This window comes from Myxine glutinosa, chromosome 1, assembly GCF_964187855.1.
Source record: "Myxine glutinosa chromosome 1, kmMyxGlut1.1, whole genome shotgun sequence".
In the NCBI taxonomy this organism is placed as follows: domain Eukaryota; kingdom Metazoa; phylum Chordata; class Myxini; order Myxiniformes; family Myxinidae; genus Myxine; species Myxine glutinosa.
The window spans coordinates 282,577,699-282,592,356 of NC_136261.1; the positions used below are offsets into that span (position 1 = coordinate 282,577,699).

At 41.8% G+C, this 14,658-nt stretch overlaps 1 protein-coding gene across 7 annotated transcripts in view; it reads left to right on the forward strand.

The window, feature by feature from the left end:
- Positions 1–14,658, forward strand: part of LOC137438278 (transcriptional-regulating factor 1) — a 127,997-nt gene that overhangs the window by 61,052 nt on the left and 52,287 nt on the right. For 4 of the 7 annotated variants that reach the window (XM_068133435.2, XM_078767019.1, XM_068133423.2 and 1 more), the window contains 5 exons: positions 8,628–8,964; positions 9,150–9,210; positions 10,619–10,746; positions 12,756–12,898; positions 13,065–13,140. In XM_068133435.2, coding sequence (XP_067989536.2) covers positions 8,628–8,964; positions 9,150–9,210; positions 10,619–10,746; positions 12,756–12,898; positions 13,065–13,140 — 745 coding nt within the window. The remainder of the gene's footprint in view (positions 1–8,627; positions 8,965–9,149; positions 9,211–10,618; positions 10,747–12,755; positions 12,899–13,064; positions 13,141–14,658) is intronic. The other 3 variants (XM_068133417.2, XM_078767044.1, XM_078767031.1) reach the window with 1 other exon arrangement.

Here is a 14,658-nt window from a genome sequence, read left to right on the forward strand (position 1 = left end):
ATTAAACATGGAAACCTGCACCGACACATAAAATGTACAATAAAGGGAGCGGGAGACAAGAGGGGGAGAAAGAGGAAAGCATACAAGCACAAGAGCTGAAGAGAACAGGGATGTCGGTAGATCTGTGGAAGGGAGAGGGTTGGGGGAGGAGGAGGGAGGGTTGCACAGTATAAAGCAAATGAACACTACCAGGAATTTCAGAAAAGAAGCTGGAGATTGACAGACATGGATTTGGGGTGTTTTAATGGGGGTAGAAAAGATCAAGGTTTTGGATGGGGGAAGATGAGAGATGGTGGTGAAGATGGTGAAGATAGGATTTTGGCAGTTTCACCAGAAGGTGAAACCTGGTGGAGCCTGGTGTTGGCTTAGCGGTTAAGGTGCCGGCTTGGGATCCTAGGATCCTGAGTTCGAATCCCGGTCTATCGCTGAATTAACACCAGGGGGTTTGACTCAGCCTGTCATCCTTCCGAGGTCGGCAAATTGAGTACCAGCTTTCTGGGATGAATGATCATGGTGTGTACCCCGGTTTAGAATAGGTACACCGTATCCCTGCGCATCATAAGAGGCAACTAAGGGTTGGCTTCAGGAAGGGCATCCGGCCATAAAAACATTGCCTCAAACAGGGAACCATGATTGTCATGGGGCCCGCAAGGCTGACCCCTGCTCTTGCGGGGAAAATGGCCTTAAAACGATCATTCATTCATTTTCATATTCACCAGAAGAGGGTTGCTGGCAGATCTTGTGTGACCTGAAGGAGTATTTGGGGGGACAGAGCACAGATAGAGCTGGGGGACCTAGGCCAGAGAGGATTCGGTAGAAGACAGAAAGACCACCAACCTGCCTGCGGTGACTTTGATTTTAAATGAATAATTTCTTTGAATTCCGCTGGAATGGAAACTCAAGAGCACAGGATTTTATATATATATATATATATATATATATATATATATATATATATATATATATATATATATATATATATATATATATATATATGTATGTATGTATGTATGTATATATGTATGTATATATATATTAGGGTGGAACTCAAAATAATTTTTTAAACATATTTACTGGGACATGGCTTTATGTTGTTCCTTTTGTTCCAAAATGAAAAGACACCAAATATGAAAGCAATCTGATTTTATTTAGGGGTGCCACATCAGCCTTCAAACTAAAGGTGTCTACAAAACTTTTCTATGTATGGATCGAAAGCAAAACCAGAAGTTTGTTTTATGAAAATCCACCCTCCACTCACTTTCTTTGTATTCTAGCAAACACAAGTTACAATAGCTGCACAAATAGCACTATATTGCTATGAAAACTCAAATTCAATGATAACAATCCAAATGTTCAGTTCATAAAATGAAGAGACACCATATCACATAATATTAAAAAACCCAAATATAATGAGAAATGTAACTCCTATTTCTGGGCCTGTTTCACCACTGTTGCCTTCTTGGCATCGGGGTACATCTTCCTGTGAGCAGCAACAACTTGGAGCAGAGCTTGCTTTTGCTCTTCATCCTTTGTAAGGAGCTTATTGTAGTCTTGTATCAATGCGACACCCCTTTCTGCCCTGTTGTTCACCACGACTAAGCCTTCCGATCCCGATCCGAACCGAACCTTTGTAATAATACATGTGTAATAATATATGTGTAATAATATGTGTTGTAATATATGTGTAATAATACATCTGTAATAATATATGTGTAATAATATATGTTATAATATATGTGTAATAATATAATATGTGTTGTAATATATGTGTAATAATATGTGTAATAATATATGTGTAATAATACATGTGTAATCATATATGTGTAATAATACATGTATTGCTATTAGTTTTTTAGTTTAGTTTATTTAGTTTTTATTTAGTTTTATTTTATTTAGTTTTATTTAGTTTTAGTTCAGTTTAGTTTTTAGTTTAGTTTAATTAGTTTTTTTTTTTTTTTTTTAATCAATGCGACACCCCTTTCTGCCCTGTCGTTCACCACGACTAAGCCACTGGCGGCTTTCTTTGCTTCCTGAAAGCTGGTTTCTTGCTCCCATGAACCAGGATCCTTATCCATCCAATCAGGTGTGTTTTGTTATGAGGCCAGCGATTGACAGGGCGGTTCCTCGTTTGATAGCTGGTCTCTTTGGAGAGGGGTTTTCACCGTCATTTTTCAATGCTTCAATCATATTGATCTTGCTTTCTTTGTCAATTCTGGTGTCAAAGAATGCAAATGCCACTAGTACTGGGCTCATGTACCACGTTTGGCGGCCAAGTGCCTTCAAGGCTGCCTGAGCCATCTTCTGATTGATTTGTTCAAACTTTTCCAACTTCTTGAAGAGGTTAATGTCATTCAGGGGAGCCTCAATAGCTTGTGGAGCCCGAAACCAAGCCTGTACATACACAAGGCAGACAAAAATGTTGAAGGCTCGGAGTTCTCTCGCCTCTCGAAGTGTCAAGTGGAACTCTGACCGAAACATGAACACCTGTAGTGAATATAGTGCTTTTGCCATCCATCTGGCTCTGTGCATTGCTCCTGGAGCCATGATCCGGATTCCACGAGGTGGGATTCCTCCCATGTAGATGACAGTCAGTTCTAGGAGTTCACGATAATCATCTCGTGGCTGCTGATCTTTCAAACACACAAGAGCAAATTCCAGAGCTTCATCCATCATGTCATTGTTCTGTGCAAACTCAGCTGCCGTATCAGGATCTGTGAATCCATTTTTTGGTTGGTGATGGGCAATGGACGGCCACTCCGCCTGAAACCGCTTAAAAAGCTGGATGTCAGGGCCTGATGAAGGACCGAAAAGAGTGGTGAAAACATCTCCCAGAATGATTTCGTGTGCATGATGGCGGCAAGCCAAATGAATTAGTTCAGTCTGTAGCTTCTTTTCAATGAGGACAGCAGCCCCTCCACGAACACCTGAATTGCTGGCCGTTGTGTCAAAAGACAAAGCCTTCACCTTGCCCACAAGGTTCCAGCTCTTCAGTGTGTCCACTACAGCGGTTGCCATAGCTTCTCCTCCCCCGTCAGGTAACTTGGGAACATTCAACAGCTGCTCCATTCCATGGTACTGGTTGGACACAAGGATTGGAAGACGATCCACCTTCACATGCACAAAATCTCCAGTGACATCGGGAAGAAGCTTTCCATCCCAATGGATCACTAAATGACCCTGCACATTATGATGAAATGCTTCTTTTATTTCGTCCATGGTTTTGCATCGATGCATCATGCGATTCCGCCGCACTGTCCATCGGTTCAGTGCCAGCTCTGCAGGATCCCATCCTACTGCTCTACAAATGGATGCCAAGTTGTGGACAGCCATTCGGTCACTTGTTTTCGTACGATCCAAAGAAGCTGCGACTTCAGGAGTGACAATGTTGATAGGCCTTCTTTTCTTGGGACGAGATATCCCACCATCAGATGATGAAGAACCAGCCTGTGCCGTGGTCTCAGAGTCAGAGTCTGAGTCTGTGACTTCCATAGCAGTAGCACCCTTCATGACCATTTCCTGTCTCATTTTCCTTCTCTGCCTTAGTCTTCTCCTTTTCTTCCCTTTCTTTCTTTCGCTTCGTTTTTGCTTCCAACACAGTGTCTACAGATCCCATTGAAGCCTTCCTCTCTGAGAATTGATCGTGAAGAAACTACCTGTCCTCGGGGTTGGTGATTATGGCCTCCGAATCTGCATGCCTAAGATCAAACGTCTTCTCCAAGGAGGCCTTGAAGGATGCTTCCTTTTTCTCTTGGGTCGCACCACCCCGCTTTGCACCTTTTTGGAGGCTCCTCCATTCTTCATATAGCCTCTCCAAACGATGGATGCAGTGCTGCTTCGTCGTTGTAGGTAGGTGAGCTTTTTCCCAGAACTTCACAACCTCTTCAATGGTGAGGGTTGCACTCTCCCAGGCAGTGCGATTCTCCTTCTTCAGGTGATGGAAAAACAGGACAAGAGATTGATGCACAGTCGGGAGCTTGGCACCTTTGATGGCATCTCCAGAAGTGGACCCAATGAGATACACATTATCCTGAGCCCGAGTTTTCAATGAAACACTGGTACTAGCACATGCCATATCTGAAAAATACACAAGAATGTGGGTAAAATCCTGTTAATTCTTACTCCACAGGGTCACTCTCTACAAAAGAGCCACAGTCAATAAGTTAGGCCTACATATTACACACTAAAAAAGCGTACCCCTGACCCCGGGAACCTGTACAAAACATGCATGAAAATTGCCCAGATAGTGATCATAGGAAGTCTCAAAACTGTATGTATAATATATTGTATATAACTATATATATAATGTATAATGTGTATTTATGTATATTTATTATTTAATGTATATTTTATGTATAAATTTAATGTATATTTAATTATAATGTATATATATTGTATAACTATATATTTATTTATTATATTTAAATTTTAATATATTATATTTATTTTTAATATATTATTTAATGTATTATATTTGTCTATATTTGTATAATTGTCTATCGTATAATTGTATATATAATGTATAATATAATATATATTATTATTATTTAATGTATATTTACTATATATTTATTTTTAATATTATATTTAATGTATATATATAATTATGTATTTATTTTGTGTATATACAGCCCAAAAAATGGGAATTCCTATTTTTGCATGGGGGAAAATTCATCACTGATGTGGCACCCCTAAATATTATTGGATTCCATTCAAATTTGGTGTGGTTTCCTTTGACACCAAAAGGAACAAAAATAGACCATGTCCCGGAGAAAATCTGCATTTTGATTTTTTGAAGCCCACCCTAATATATATATATGTATATATATATATGTATATATGTATGTGTATGTGTATATATATATATATATATATATATATATATATATATATATATATATAATCCTGTGCTCGAGTTTCCATTCCAGCGGAATTCAAAGACATTATTCATTTAAAATCAATATATATATATATATATATATATATATATATATATATATATATATATATATATATATATATATATATATATAAATATATATACACATATATATATATACACATATATATATATATATATATATACACACACAGTCACATGAAAATGTAAGTACACCCCATGTAAAGTTTTGACTTTTTCAACATATTTCAACATACAGCTATTTGACTTTCATTTCAACAATATTGAAAGATAAAGGTGATATAATATAACAAATATCATGAAACATTTACATTTTGTAGTCCATTGTATAATTTAAATAAACATAAATGCAAATTTCGCATGTGGAAAAAGTAAGTACACCCTTGGCTCTAATAGGTGGTATTTCCCCCTTTGGCAGAAACAACCTGAAGTAGGCGTTTCTTATAACTGTCTACCAGTCTCTGACATCGACTGGGAGAAATTTTTGCCCACTCCTCCATGCAGAATTCTTTCAGCTGTGCGATGTTTGAGGGGTTTCTTGCATGCACAGCTCGTTTCAAATCCCCCCACAACATCTAGATGGAATTTAGATCCGGGCTTTGACTTGGTCATTCCAGAACCCGCCATTTCTTTCTTCTCAGCCATTCCTTGGTGGATTTACTGGTATGTTTAGGGTTATTGTCATGTTGCAAGGTCCACCTTCGGTTGAGCTTCAACTTTCCAACAGATAGCCTCACATTATCCTCAAGCACCCTCTGGTACAATGAAGAATTCATCGTGGATTATATGATGGTGAGCTGCCCAGGCCCTGATGCAGCAAAGCTGCCCCAAACCATAATATTTCCATCACCATGCTTTACAGTTGGTATCAGGTTCTTGTGCTCAAATGCTGTCTTTGGTTTTCACCAAACATGTCTTCTGGTACTGTGGCCAAATAGCTCTACCTTTGACTCATCTGTCCAGAGCCCATTGTTCCAGAAGTGCTGGTCTTTGCCTAGGTGTTCATTGGCAAACTTTAGTCTTGCCCTGATGTTCTTTCTGGACAGCAAAGGTTTCCTCCTGGCACACTTCCCATGTAGATCAAATTTGTGCAGCCTCTTTCTAATGGTAGACTCATGCACTTTGACATCAACAGTGGCAAGAGCTACCTGTAGATCCCGTGATGGCATTCTGGGGTTCTTCGAGACTTCTTTCAGCATATTGCGGTCTGCTCTCGGGCTGAACTTGCTGAGGCGGCCTGGCCTGAACAAGTTGGCAGTTGTTTGGAATCTTCTCCACTTGTAGATGATCTTCCGGACAGTCGAATGATTGATTTCAAATTGTTTGGAGATCTTTTTAAATCCCTTCCCAGACTAGTAGGCATCTATAACCTTCTTCCTGAAGGCATCAGGGAGCTCTTTTGATCTAAGCATGGTGATGCCGCACACTTCAACAACAAAGAGCAAACCAAACGAAATGTCTGAGGTTTAAATAAGACAGCTTCCTCCAAGATCCTCTCTAATGATGTTGTAATAATTTGCACCTGAGCTGGTGCACCTGATTCTAATTTTAGGTATTTGAAGTAGTGATAAATGTCGGGGTGTACTTACTTTTTCCACATGCGAAATTTGCATTTATGTTTATTTAAATTATGCAATGGACTACAAAATGTAAATGTTTCATGATATTTGTTATATTATATCACCTTTATCTATCAATATTGTTGAAATGAAGATCAAATAGCTGTATGTTGAAATATGTTGAAAAAGTCAAAACTTTACATGGGGTGTACTTACTTTTTCACGTGACTGTATATAATGGAGCAAGTGTATCTATGTCCAACCACTATTGACACCTTTTATGATGTAATAAACAGCATTTATCCATATTGTTTGTGTTCCTGTAAGAGCATAATAAAATAAATTGCATACGTGGTGGTCGTACCCCGTGTCAGGTCATGGACACCCAATCTCCCCTTGCGAGGCAGAGGGGAAGGGGGGACAACTTGCGATTTCACCTGTATATGTACCACAGTGCAAGTGGTATACTGACCCCCTGCTGCAGACAGGGAATTATTAGCCACGCCACAAAATATATTTACTCCTCCCCTAGTGTTCCCCACCCCCACTTATTCTCCCAGGTTACTCTCGATGGGAGCGGGTGTTTCTTGTTTCAATAACTAACTGTCACTTTATGGGCCAGAAAGAGAAGCTAAAGAGCAAGAGGTGGGGTGAGTGGGGTTAAATTAAATGGAGAGGTGAGATTAAAAGAGGGAGAAATATGTTTTAAGGGATCAGACTTGATCAGCTGGTGATCAGAGCACGAGGAAGCTATGTGTGAGAACTTGAAATAAATTGAGTAACAGGTGACTGTTGGCAGGCAAGGCTGCTTGAAGAACCACTTTGTTGATGTTGACCTCTCGATGTCTGTGGGAGGGTCTTGATGGTATTCGCTGCATTCAGAGTGCTGCTGTGGCAATTATGGACTTGGCACAGGTGGGAGCAACAAAGAGCAGGACTTGTGTTCACCCGTGCCATGTGCCGCCAAACCAAGATCAACGTTTCAAATCATCTTTCCGAATCTACCATTCCGCATCGACTATCCTGTCGCGACCTTACTCCAACGACTTTTCTCTGAATCTCCTTAATCCTACCAGTGCTCCTCCCATTTTCTCTCGTACCCGATTGCATCCACCCCACAATTTTGTCTGCTTGTGTGAGAATTGGTCATTTTCAACCAGCCATAGGGAGCTTCATGCAAAAACAGAACACCGGTCAGCGTTAGTCTTGAGGTAACATCTGGAAAAAAATTGTATTGATAACGAAGCTGCAAATTACAATACTACCTGCTCATGGCCATCAACATTTTACCATGCATGTCTGTCCGTCTGTCCGTCCCCAAACTACTTCCTCAGTTTTGGAACTAGTCCCATCAAACTTTTATGTGGAACCTTTTGGGGTCCCAGCTGGTGTCCTACGGTAGGTAGGTAGGAGGTTTCATAAATTTCTCAATAAAATTATGATTTTGTTTCCACTTAATGGGTGCCTCACTACAACAACAACAACAACAACAACATGCATTTTAAGGCCATTTTCCCTGCTAGAGCGGGGGTTAGCCTTGCGGTCCCCATGACAATCTTCTCCATTTTGCCCTGTTTTCTGCATCTCTCCTTGTTAACCCCCTTGCCGGCATTTCTTCTTCCTCATCCCTTCTTAACCCCCTCCCCATCTCTGCCCGCGGTGCCTCACTAGTAATGTAATATTTGCATCTTTAACAAAACTGAATATACTTAACGAAACAAAACTGAAAAAGATCCTTAACAAAATACACGACACCAGTTAAACAAACAGTATATCCAAAAATCTGCATTTTCTTAACAAGTAATTAATAGCAAATCGCATGATTAATAATTATCGCTTCATGCTTTTGGCCTGCCTTTTACCTTTTTATTCATGCTATTGGCCTTTTGTTCCGTATTCCTTATTTTTTCCACCACAGTTTAAATTCTGTACATTTTTCGGGCATAATGCTGCTGCCCTTTTTTAATTTTTGGGATGGGGAGAGACGTGGGGGGCAGAGGGCAGGAGAAGGAGAAGGAGAAGGAGTGTGGTGTTGGTGGTTGTGGTGACATGTTTTCGCTTATTTTTTTGATGTTTTCAAGTCTGTACTTGGTATATCCTCTGTACCTCACAGTGACAATATGATTTCTGCTTTTGCCTTACACTCGTAGCATATCCCAAGGAAGTCTGAGTTGCTACGAAAACGATCACTTCCAGCAAAATGGCCTCGCAGGCCTGACCCTCTCATCATTCCACCACCCCTTAGCATCGCGTCCTCGTACCCAGGCGCCACGTTGTACCAGAGCCAGCTGCGCTCCCCGTGCATTGCCAGTGGGGAAACTGCACGTCTCCCACTGTATACACCGCCACCTATGCTAAGCCCTGTTCGTCAGGGCTCTGGACTTTATTTTTCTGGTGTGCTGTCATCCTCACATGGCCATTCATCTGAGACTTTGGCTCCTACCATCGCACCAAGTTTGACACCACGTATCATTTTAAACAAGCCAGGTATACATTCCTGTTGCATTTCTTTTCCTCGCCTATATTTTGTTGTTTGCATTATCTCACATACATGTTTTGATGTAATTTGTTTTTGATTATTTTTGGTAGAGGAGACAGGTGTGTTTTCAAAGTTAGGTTGATGCTGAGGGCTGCAGTGGTATATGACTTCTCCTGCCATGTGGTATATGCAGGCAGTGGTGAGGGTTTGAAGGTGCCAGTGGATAGTGAAGACGCACAAGTGAGCATCAGTCCGTGAGTTACTTTTTCACGCTCCTCTCCATTCCATACTGTCCATTCACGGTGAACAATGAAGTTGAAAAATGTGCGATGCCATATTCCTCAAAAATCGATCATAATGTTGATTTTTCTTTTCCATTTGAGAGTTTTGGGTTTAAGATGTGTTTTTTTTTTAAATCCAGGTGTCGAGGCTCAGGGAATAGCGGATCAACAGCGGCAAAAAGTTCAGCAGTGGGCTTAAGAGGAAATGAGATAAGAATGCATCGATTTATCACAGCAGGAGCGGAGGAATTGCAGATAAAGGGGGACAGGATCTCAGCGGGAATGTTTAACCTCGTATATAGAAATCAGAGAGACCAGTCAAGAGGGAATAATGTGTGAGAGCAGATTAGGGAAAATGCTTCAATATGCAAGATGAATGGGGGGGGGGGGGGGCGGGGGGAGCGGGGGGGTGTATGAGTGAAGGTGTGTTAAACTTGCACTTGGGGATGGTAACAAGGTATGGGTTTCGGTGTGGATGCCTACAGGCAAGAGAATCAAGCTTTGGGCAAGCAGAGGCGAGGAAAGAGAATCAAGAACAGAATAGAGCCAGCAAAAGGCAGCAGCAGGACTAGTTCACAGGAGGGAGCCATAATCCACGACTTGGCATAACGCCTTGAACACCGTTGTCTGCAAAGTGCATCAAAGAGACTTTGTGCTATGGAGAATTCTAAGGCAGCGGAAGCTTTTGACTTTGTGCTATGGAGAAATGTCAAAGTGAGAGTGGGTTTATACGTACATTAAAATATGTAGATGGTAAATGACCAGTTACTGATCATCCTCATGCAGGTTGCTTATTGTCATCCTAACGGGCCAAGTGAATGCATTTTGAAGGAAGGCGGGTAGTTGAAGATGGGGGTTTGAGAAGACCAAGCAGAATCAGGAGAAAACACACTTCCCATGTAGGTAGACCATATGTCAAACTGTTTGCCAACAAACAACACAAAGGTGGATTCATAATGATGCACTGGACGTGCAGGTACGGTAATGGACATGTGATTGTTTTACAATGATTTGTTGCACATTAAAGAAAGGCAGATGTAAATAAAGCAATCTACAAAGCATAGCTACTGGTGGAGCCCGTGATACACTAAAGTGAATACTTTGAAATGGAAACTTTGAAAGTGAATACTTTGAAATAGTAGTTAATGGGGGAGGGGCTGTGGGAAGGACCAACTCTGGATGGACTTCACTGATTTTGATTTGATGTTTGGTGAAGTTATTCCAAAATACTGCATTTAGTTGGCCTGTTGGTGTTCTGTTCAGAACCCTTGGCTCATGCTGTGAGTACTGAAGGTTAAAATCCCACATTTTATGTATTTGGCCATTGTCTACTGATGTCTGTGTTAGTCATGTAAAAGGACTGTATGTATACTTCCTACAGACACATCAACATTGGGGTAGCCTTCCAGGCAGACATTCCAGTCCTGCAGTGGCGAGAGCATGTGGCTCTGGACAAACATCTGGCCACACTGGTGTGGGCGCCACGCAGTGTTACAAAGGACAAGGAAGGTATGAGCATGCCTGTGAATAACCATATTAGTGGTCCAGTTGTTGCAAAAGACCGAAACCTCTTTTGCACTGCAATGCGTTGCTGTGTCAAAGGGGTGTGTTACCTTTTTAACAGTGGCGATCAGCCAAACTTATACTTTCCTGTCTGCACCACCTTCACACCCATATATGTGATTACGTTAGTGTTTGCATGTACAACAAAAGCAAAACCGAGTTTGCTCGCTTCCTTGATGCCAGCTCTGCCCCTCTCCTCAACAACAAGGCGTTGAGGATTAGTGGAATTTTTTTTTCGTACTGGTATTATGGATACGTAACTTTACTGACCAAGGGTCACGTGCTTATATTGCCACGTGTACAATGTATGTGGAAATGGCCACTCCATCCTGCTACCACCACATAGGCCTACAATTTCTGGATCTGCAGATCGTGCATACACTGTAATGGCTATAGTGAGTGTATTTGTGAATATCAAGTATGTGGTTATTGGATGCCTGTGTCATTGTTAGACGTGATACTTATTTATTTTGAATTAAATAATTATTAATTATTAATTTAGTTAATTTAAGTTGAACTTTCCATACTCACCCCTAGGGTGGGTACACAGCTAGTATAATACTGTATATTGTTATGGAAATGAATAGAGGCGTTAAAGGGGAATAGTTTATAAAAGTTATTTCATCATATATGTTCAGCACAAGCTTACATAATAAGTGTATAACAGGCAGGGTCAAGCTTGTTCTAGTAAAAATCCCTTTCCACATGGCCTCTACGAGTGAGGTAGGCTTTGAGATCCTTCCATGGGTAACCCCAGCCCTAGGCCCCACCCTGCAGGGAGTTAATAAATAATAAATAATACACGTGACAGGTGGCAGCTTGTCTCCCGGTGGCCATCTCTTGCACAGCCTCTCCCTGGTCAACCTCCTCTGGGACCCATCTTTTCCTCTGGACCTGCTTTCCTCCTGCTCTCTGCGCCCAGGTTGGATTCCCATGCCATTCAGATCCTGCAGTTGTCTCAGCGGGGTATTGAGATGATCGCAATGCGCTGTGGTGTGCTGCGATGACAAAGCTGGGAGATCACGGGACAGACAAAGCACCTCAAGGCCACACACCGCATGTCTCGATATTAAAATCAGGCGCAAGCAAATTTTGATTCTTCTCCATTGAGAGATGGGGCCAAAAATGATAATTTAGCATGGTATTTCGAAAAGTTAAAGACTAGTTATGACGAGAACAAGCCAATTCCATTTTGGTCCAGATCCGAATTCAGATCTGGCCTATCAGTGGGATACTAAACATAAACTGTTCAACCTGGTGGAGGTATGCTCTCGGGCAGAGTTGAAAGGTCAAATACCAAAAAATGCAATTGCAGGCACATTTTGAAACATTTAAAAATGAAACTTTCTATATCCAATCAACATTGGGGGATGCATGAAATATGTAACGTTTTTTAATTTGACCCCCCAGTTCATGCCCCAGGGGGTTGGGACTTAGTGTCACAGCGGTCAAAACAAGATTTTTTTTTGATTTTTTTTTAACTTAAGATTTGATATTGGATCAATCTTGGTGGAACTTTTTGCCATCTTTCAACTTTGCTTGAGGTGGGAAGTGTGGGGATTTGCGATGGCGCACCATCAACTTTGCTCTGGTTTATTTGTTTTCTAATAGGGGCCTGCATTAGCCATAACGATGTCTCACCTTGTCCACAGCATTATCATATTATCTTAAAAATAATTGATTTTGCAATCTTATAAATGAAGCCCTCAGAAGTATAGTCCCAGTAGATTCAGTAAGGATGTAGCATGATGACATTCTTCGCAAAACTCATCTTGGATTTGAGAAGTCTCCTTGAGAACATCGGCTGTGGTTCCATCAATTGGGCACTTTTCTTGTGGACTTGGGACCAACATATGAGTTCTGGGAACACTTGGCAGAACTGTGTCAACACTTTAGCCTTATTTATGAGCAAAATGTAGTATGTACCTACCTTGGACTTTCCTTCACCCTGTTAGATCATTCAAATCTACTGCCTACCCACATTCTTCCCCAAGTGGATGTCCTTTTGAACCTGGCCTGTTCTAGTGCTGTTCCTGGAGGAGGAATGAATATAGAGCTTGCACTTCATGTCCTTCATGAGGAGAAAGGTGACCTCAAGGTATGTAACCAGGTGATTTATCATATAGTTAAGCTTTTTCAATATAGTGCTTATCGCTGAAGTTTAAGTCAAAAGGAAAGACAATATGGATATTTAAGTTTTATAATGTGATATGCTTGTAAATTTGGTTTATATAACTTTTGTTTTTCCTTGTGGTTGTCCAAAGGCTGCCTTGGAATTCCTGCTGCTCCAGGAGGCAAACCGTCCATCCTCGCATCCACTTGCTGACTACCATTACTCAGGTACACTTTATACATCATCACCTGCCATTGTCTGATTTGTTTGTTTGTTCTTTTCTCTATATTTGTGCCATTTCAAAAGACCAATTTTTATTTTGCTCTACTGAAGGAACCTCCAATGTAACCGATCCAATATCAGGGTTCAACCCATGATACATGGCATGTCTAGGAAATATTGTAACCCCGAAACAACTTTCATTAAAAGTACCCCACTCTTGAACAGTCTGATTCTTCAGAGAGACAAACAGACAGATAGACAGTGGTGAAAATGTGACCTCCGTCCACCTTCGGTGGCAGAGGTTGTTGTTGTTGTATAGCCCCGAATAGTTCTCTTGAACAAGCCCGTGACACAGAGACAGCCGATTGATCTCCCAAGAGTGACCCAGATATCCTCCATATCTAGGATTGTGTACCCTCGCCTTCATGAAGTCGGGGCCATGACAGAGTTAGAGTGAGAGAAAAAGAGAGAGACAAGAGGGAAAGGGCTGAGCTATGGGGACCGATCGGCACTCTGACCATCAGCCCTGCTCTGACGAATCCGGGCAGCAAGGAAGAATGGATAAGATTTGGACCCCGACTTACGTCGGGGGGTACAACCACCGCAAAGAGGTGTCCCCGATACATTTTGGTGGCAGAAGTAATAATGCCTGCAGAATAACCAACTATTTGTTGAGGAGTCATGCTGCCTCTCTGGAGGTGTGTGTCTACGGGTGTCCCAGCACCTTAGCCCCCCCCCTGCCCAGCCCAACGTAGGAGAGGTAGGGAGAAGCCACGAATAGGGGAAAAAAGCTTTATTATTCGACATCTCATGTGCACAGTTTCAAAGCTTTGCTTCAATATTTGGTGTGTCCACCGCCCGCCGACCGAACTGCCTCCAAACGCGCGGGGTAGGATTCCAAGAGAGACACAAACAAGTCACGATCGAACTCCATTTCTTCGAGGACATTAGTCAAAGCAGTGAGAAGCTCTTCCCTGGTGTTCTGGAGGCGTTGTTCAACTCTGTCCTTGAGTATCGCCCCCAAATGTTCACAGGCGTTGAGGTCAGGCGATGCTCCCGGCCACTCATCGTTTCCGAAAAAATCGACCTTGTTCGCCTTCAGAAGATTCTGGGTCACCAGTGCGCTCATGCACGGGGCTCGGTCGTGCAGAAACGTGGTCTCCTTGATGCTGAGGACATTTTCTGGGTTCCGTAAGAACGGAATAACATGGCGGGTCAGCACAACGTCTCGGAGGTATTTGCCGTCCCATGATTGTCCTTGCTCTTTGATGACCCACATCAGCCCTTTCGCTGTAAACATCAAGAAGACGCCAACGCACCGTGCTGTCTTCGATTTCTCTCTAATCTTGAGTTCTTGTGGAATGTCATCATTGTGAAGAGCCCAAATTCTGTCGTTCTGGAAGTTGGGACGTCGAGCCTCATAAATGAAAAATTCATCAGAAGGGGCCAGGAAAAGAAAATCATCAGAGGTCCACTCGCTCAAAAACTCACAAAACCACATTCGATGCTCGACGTTCTTCTCC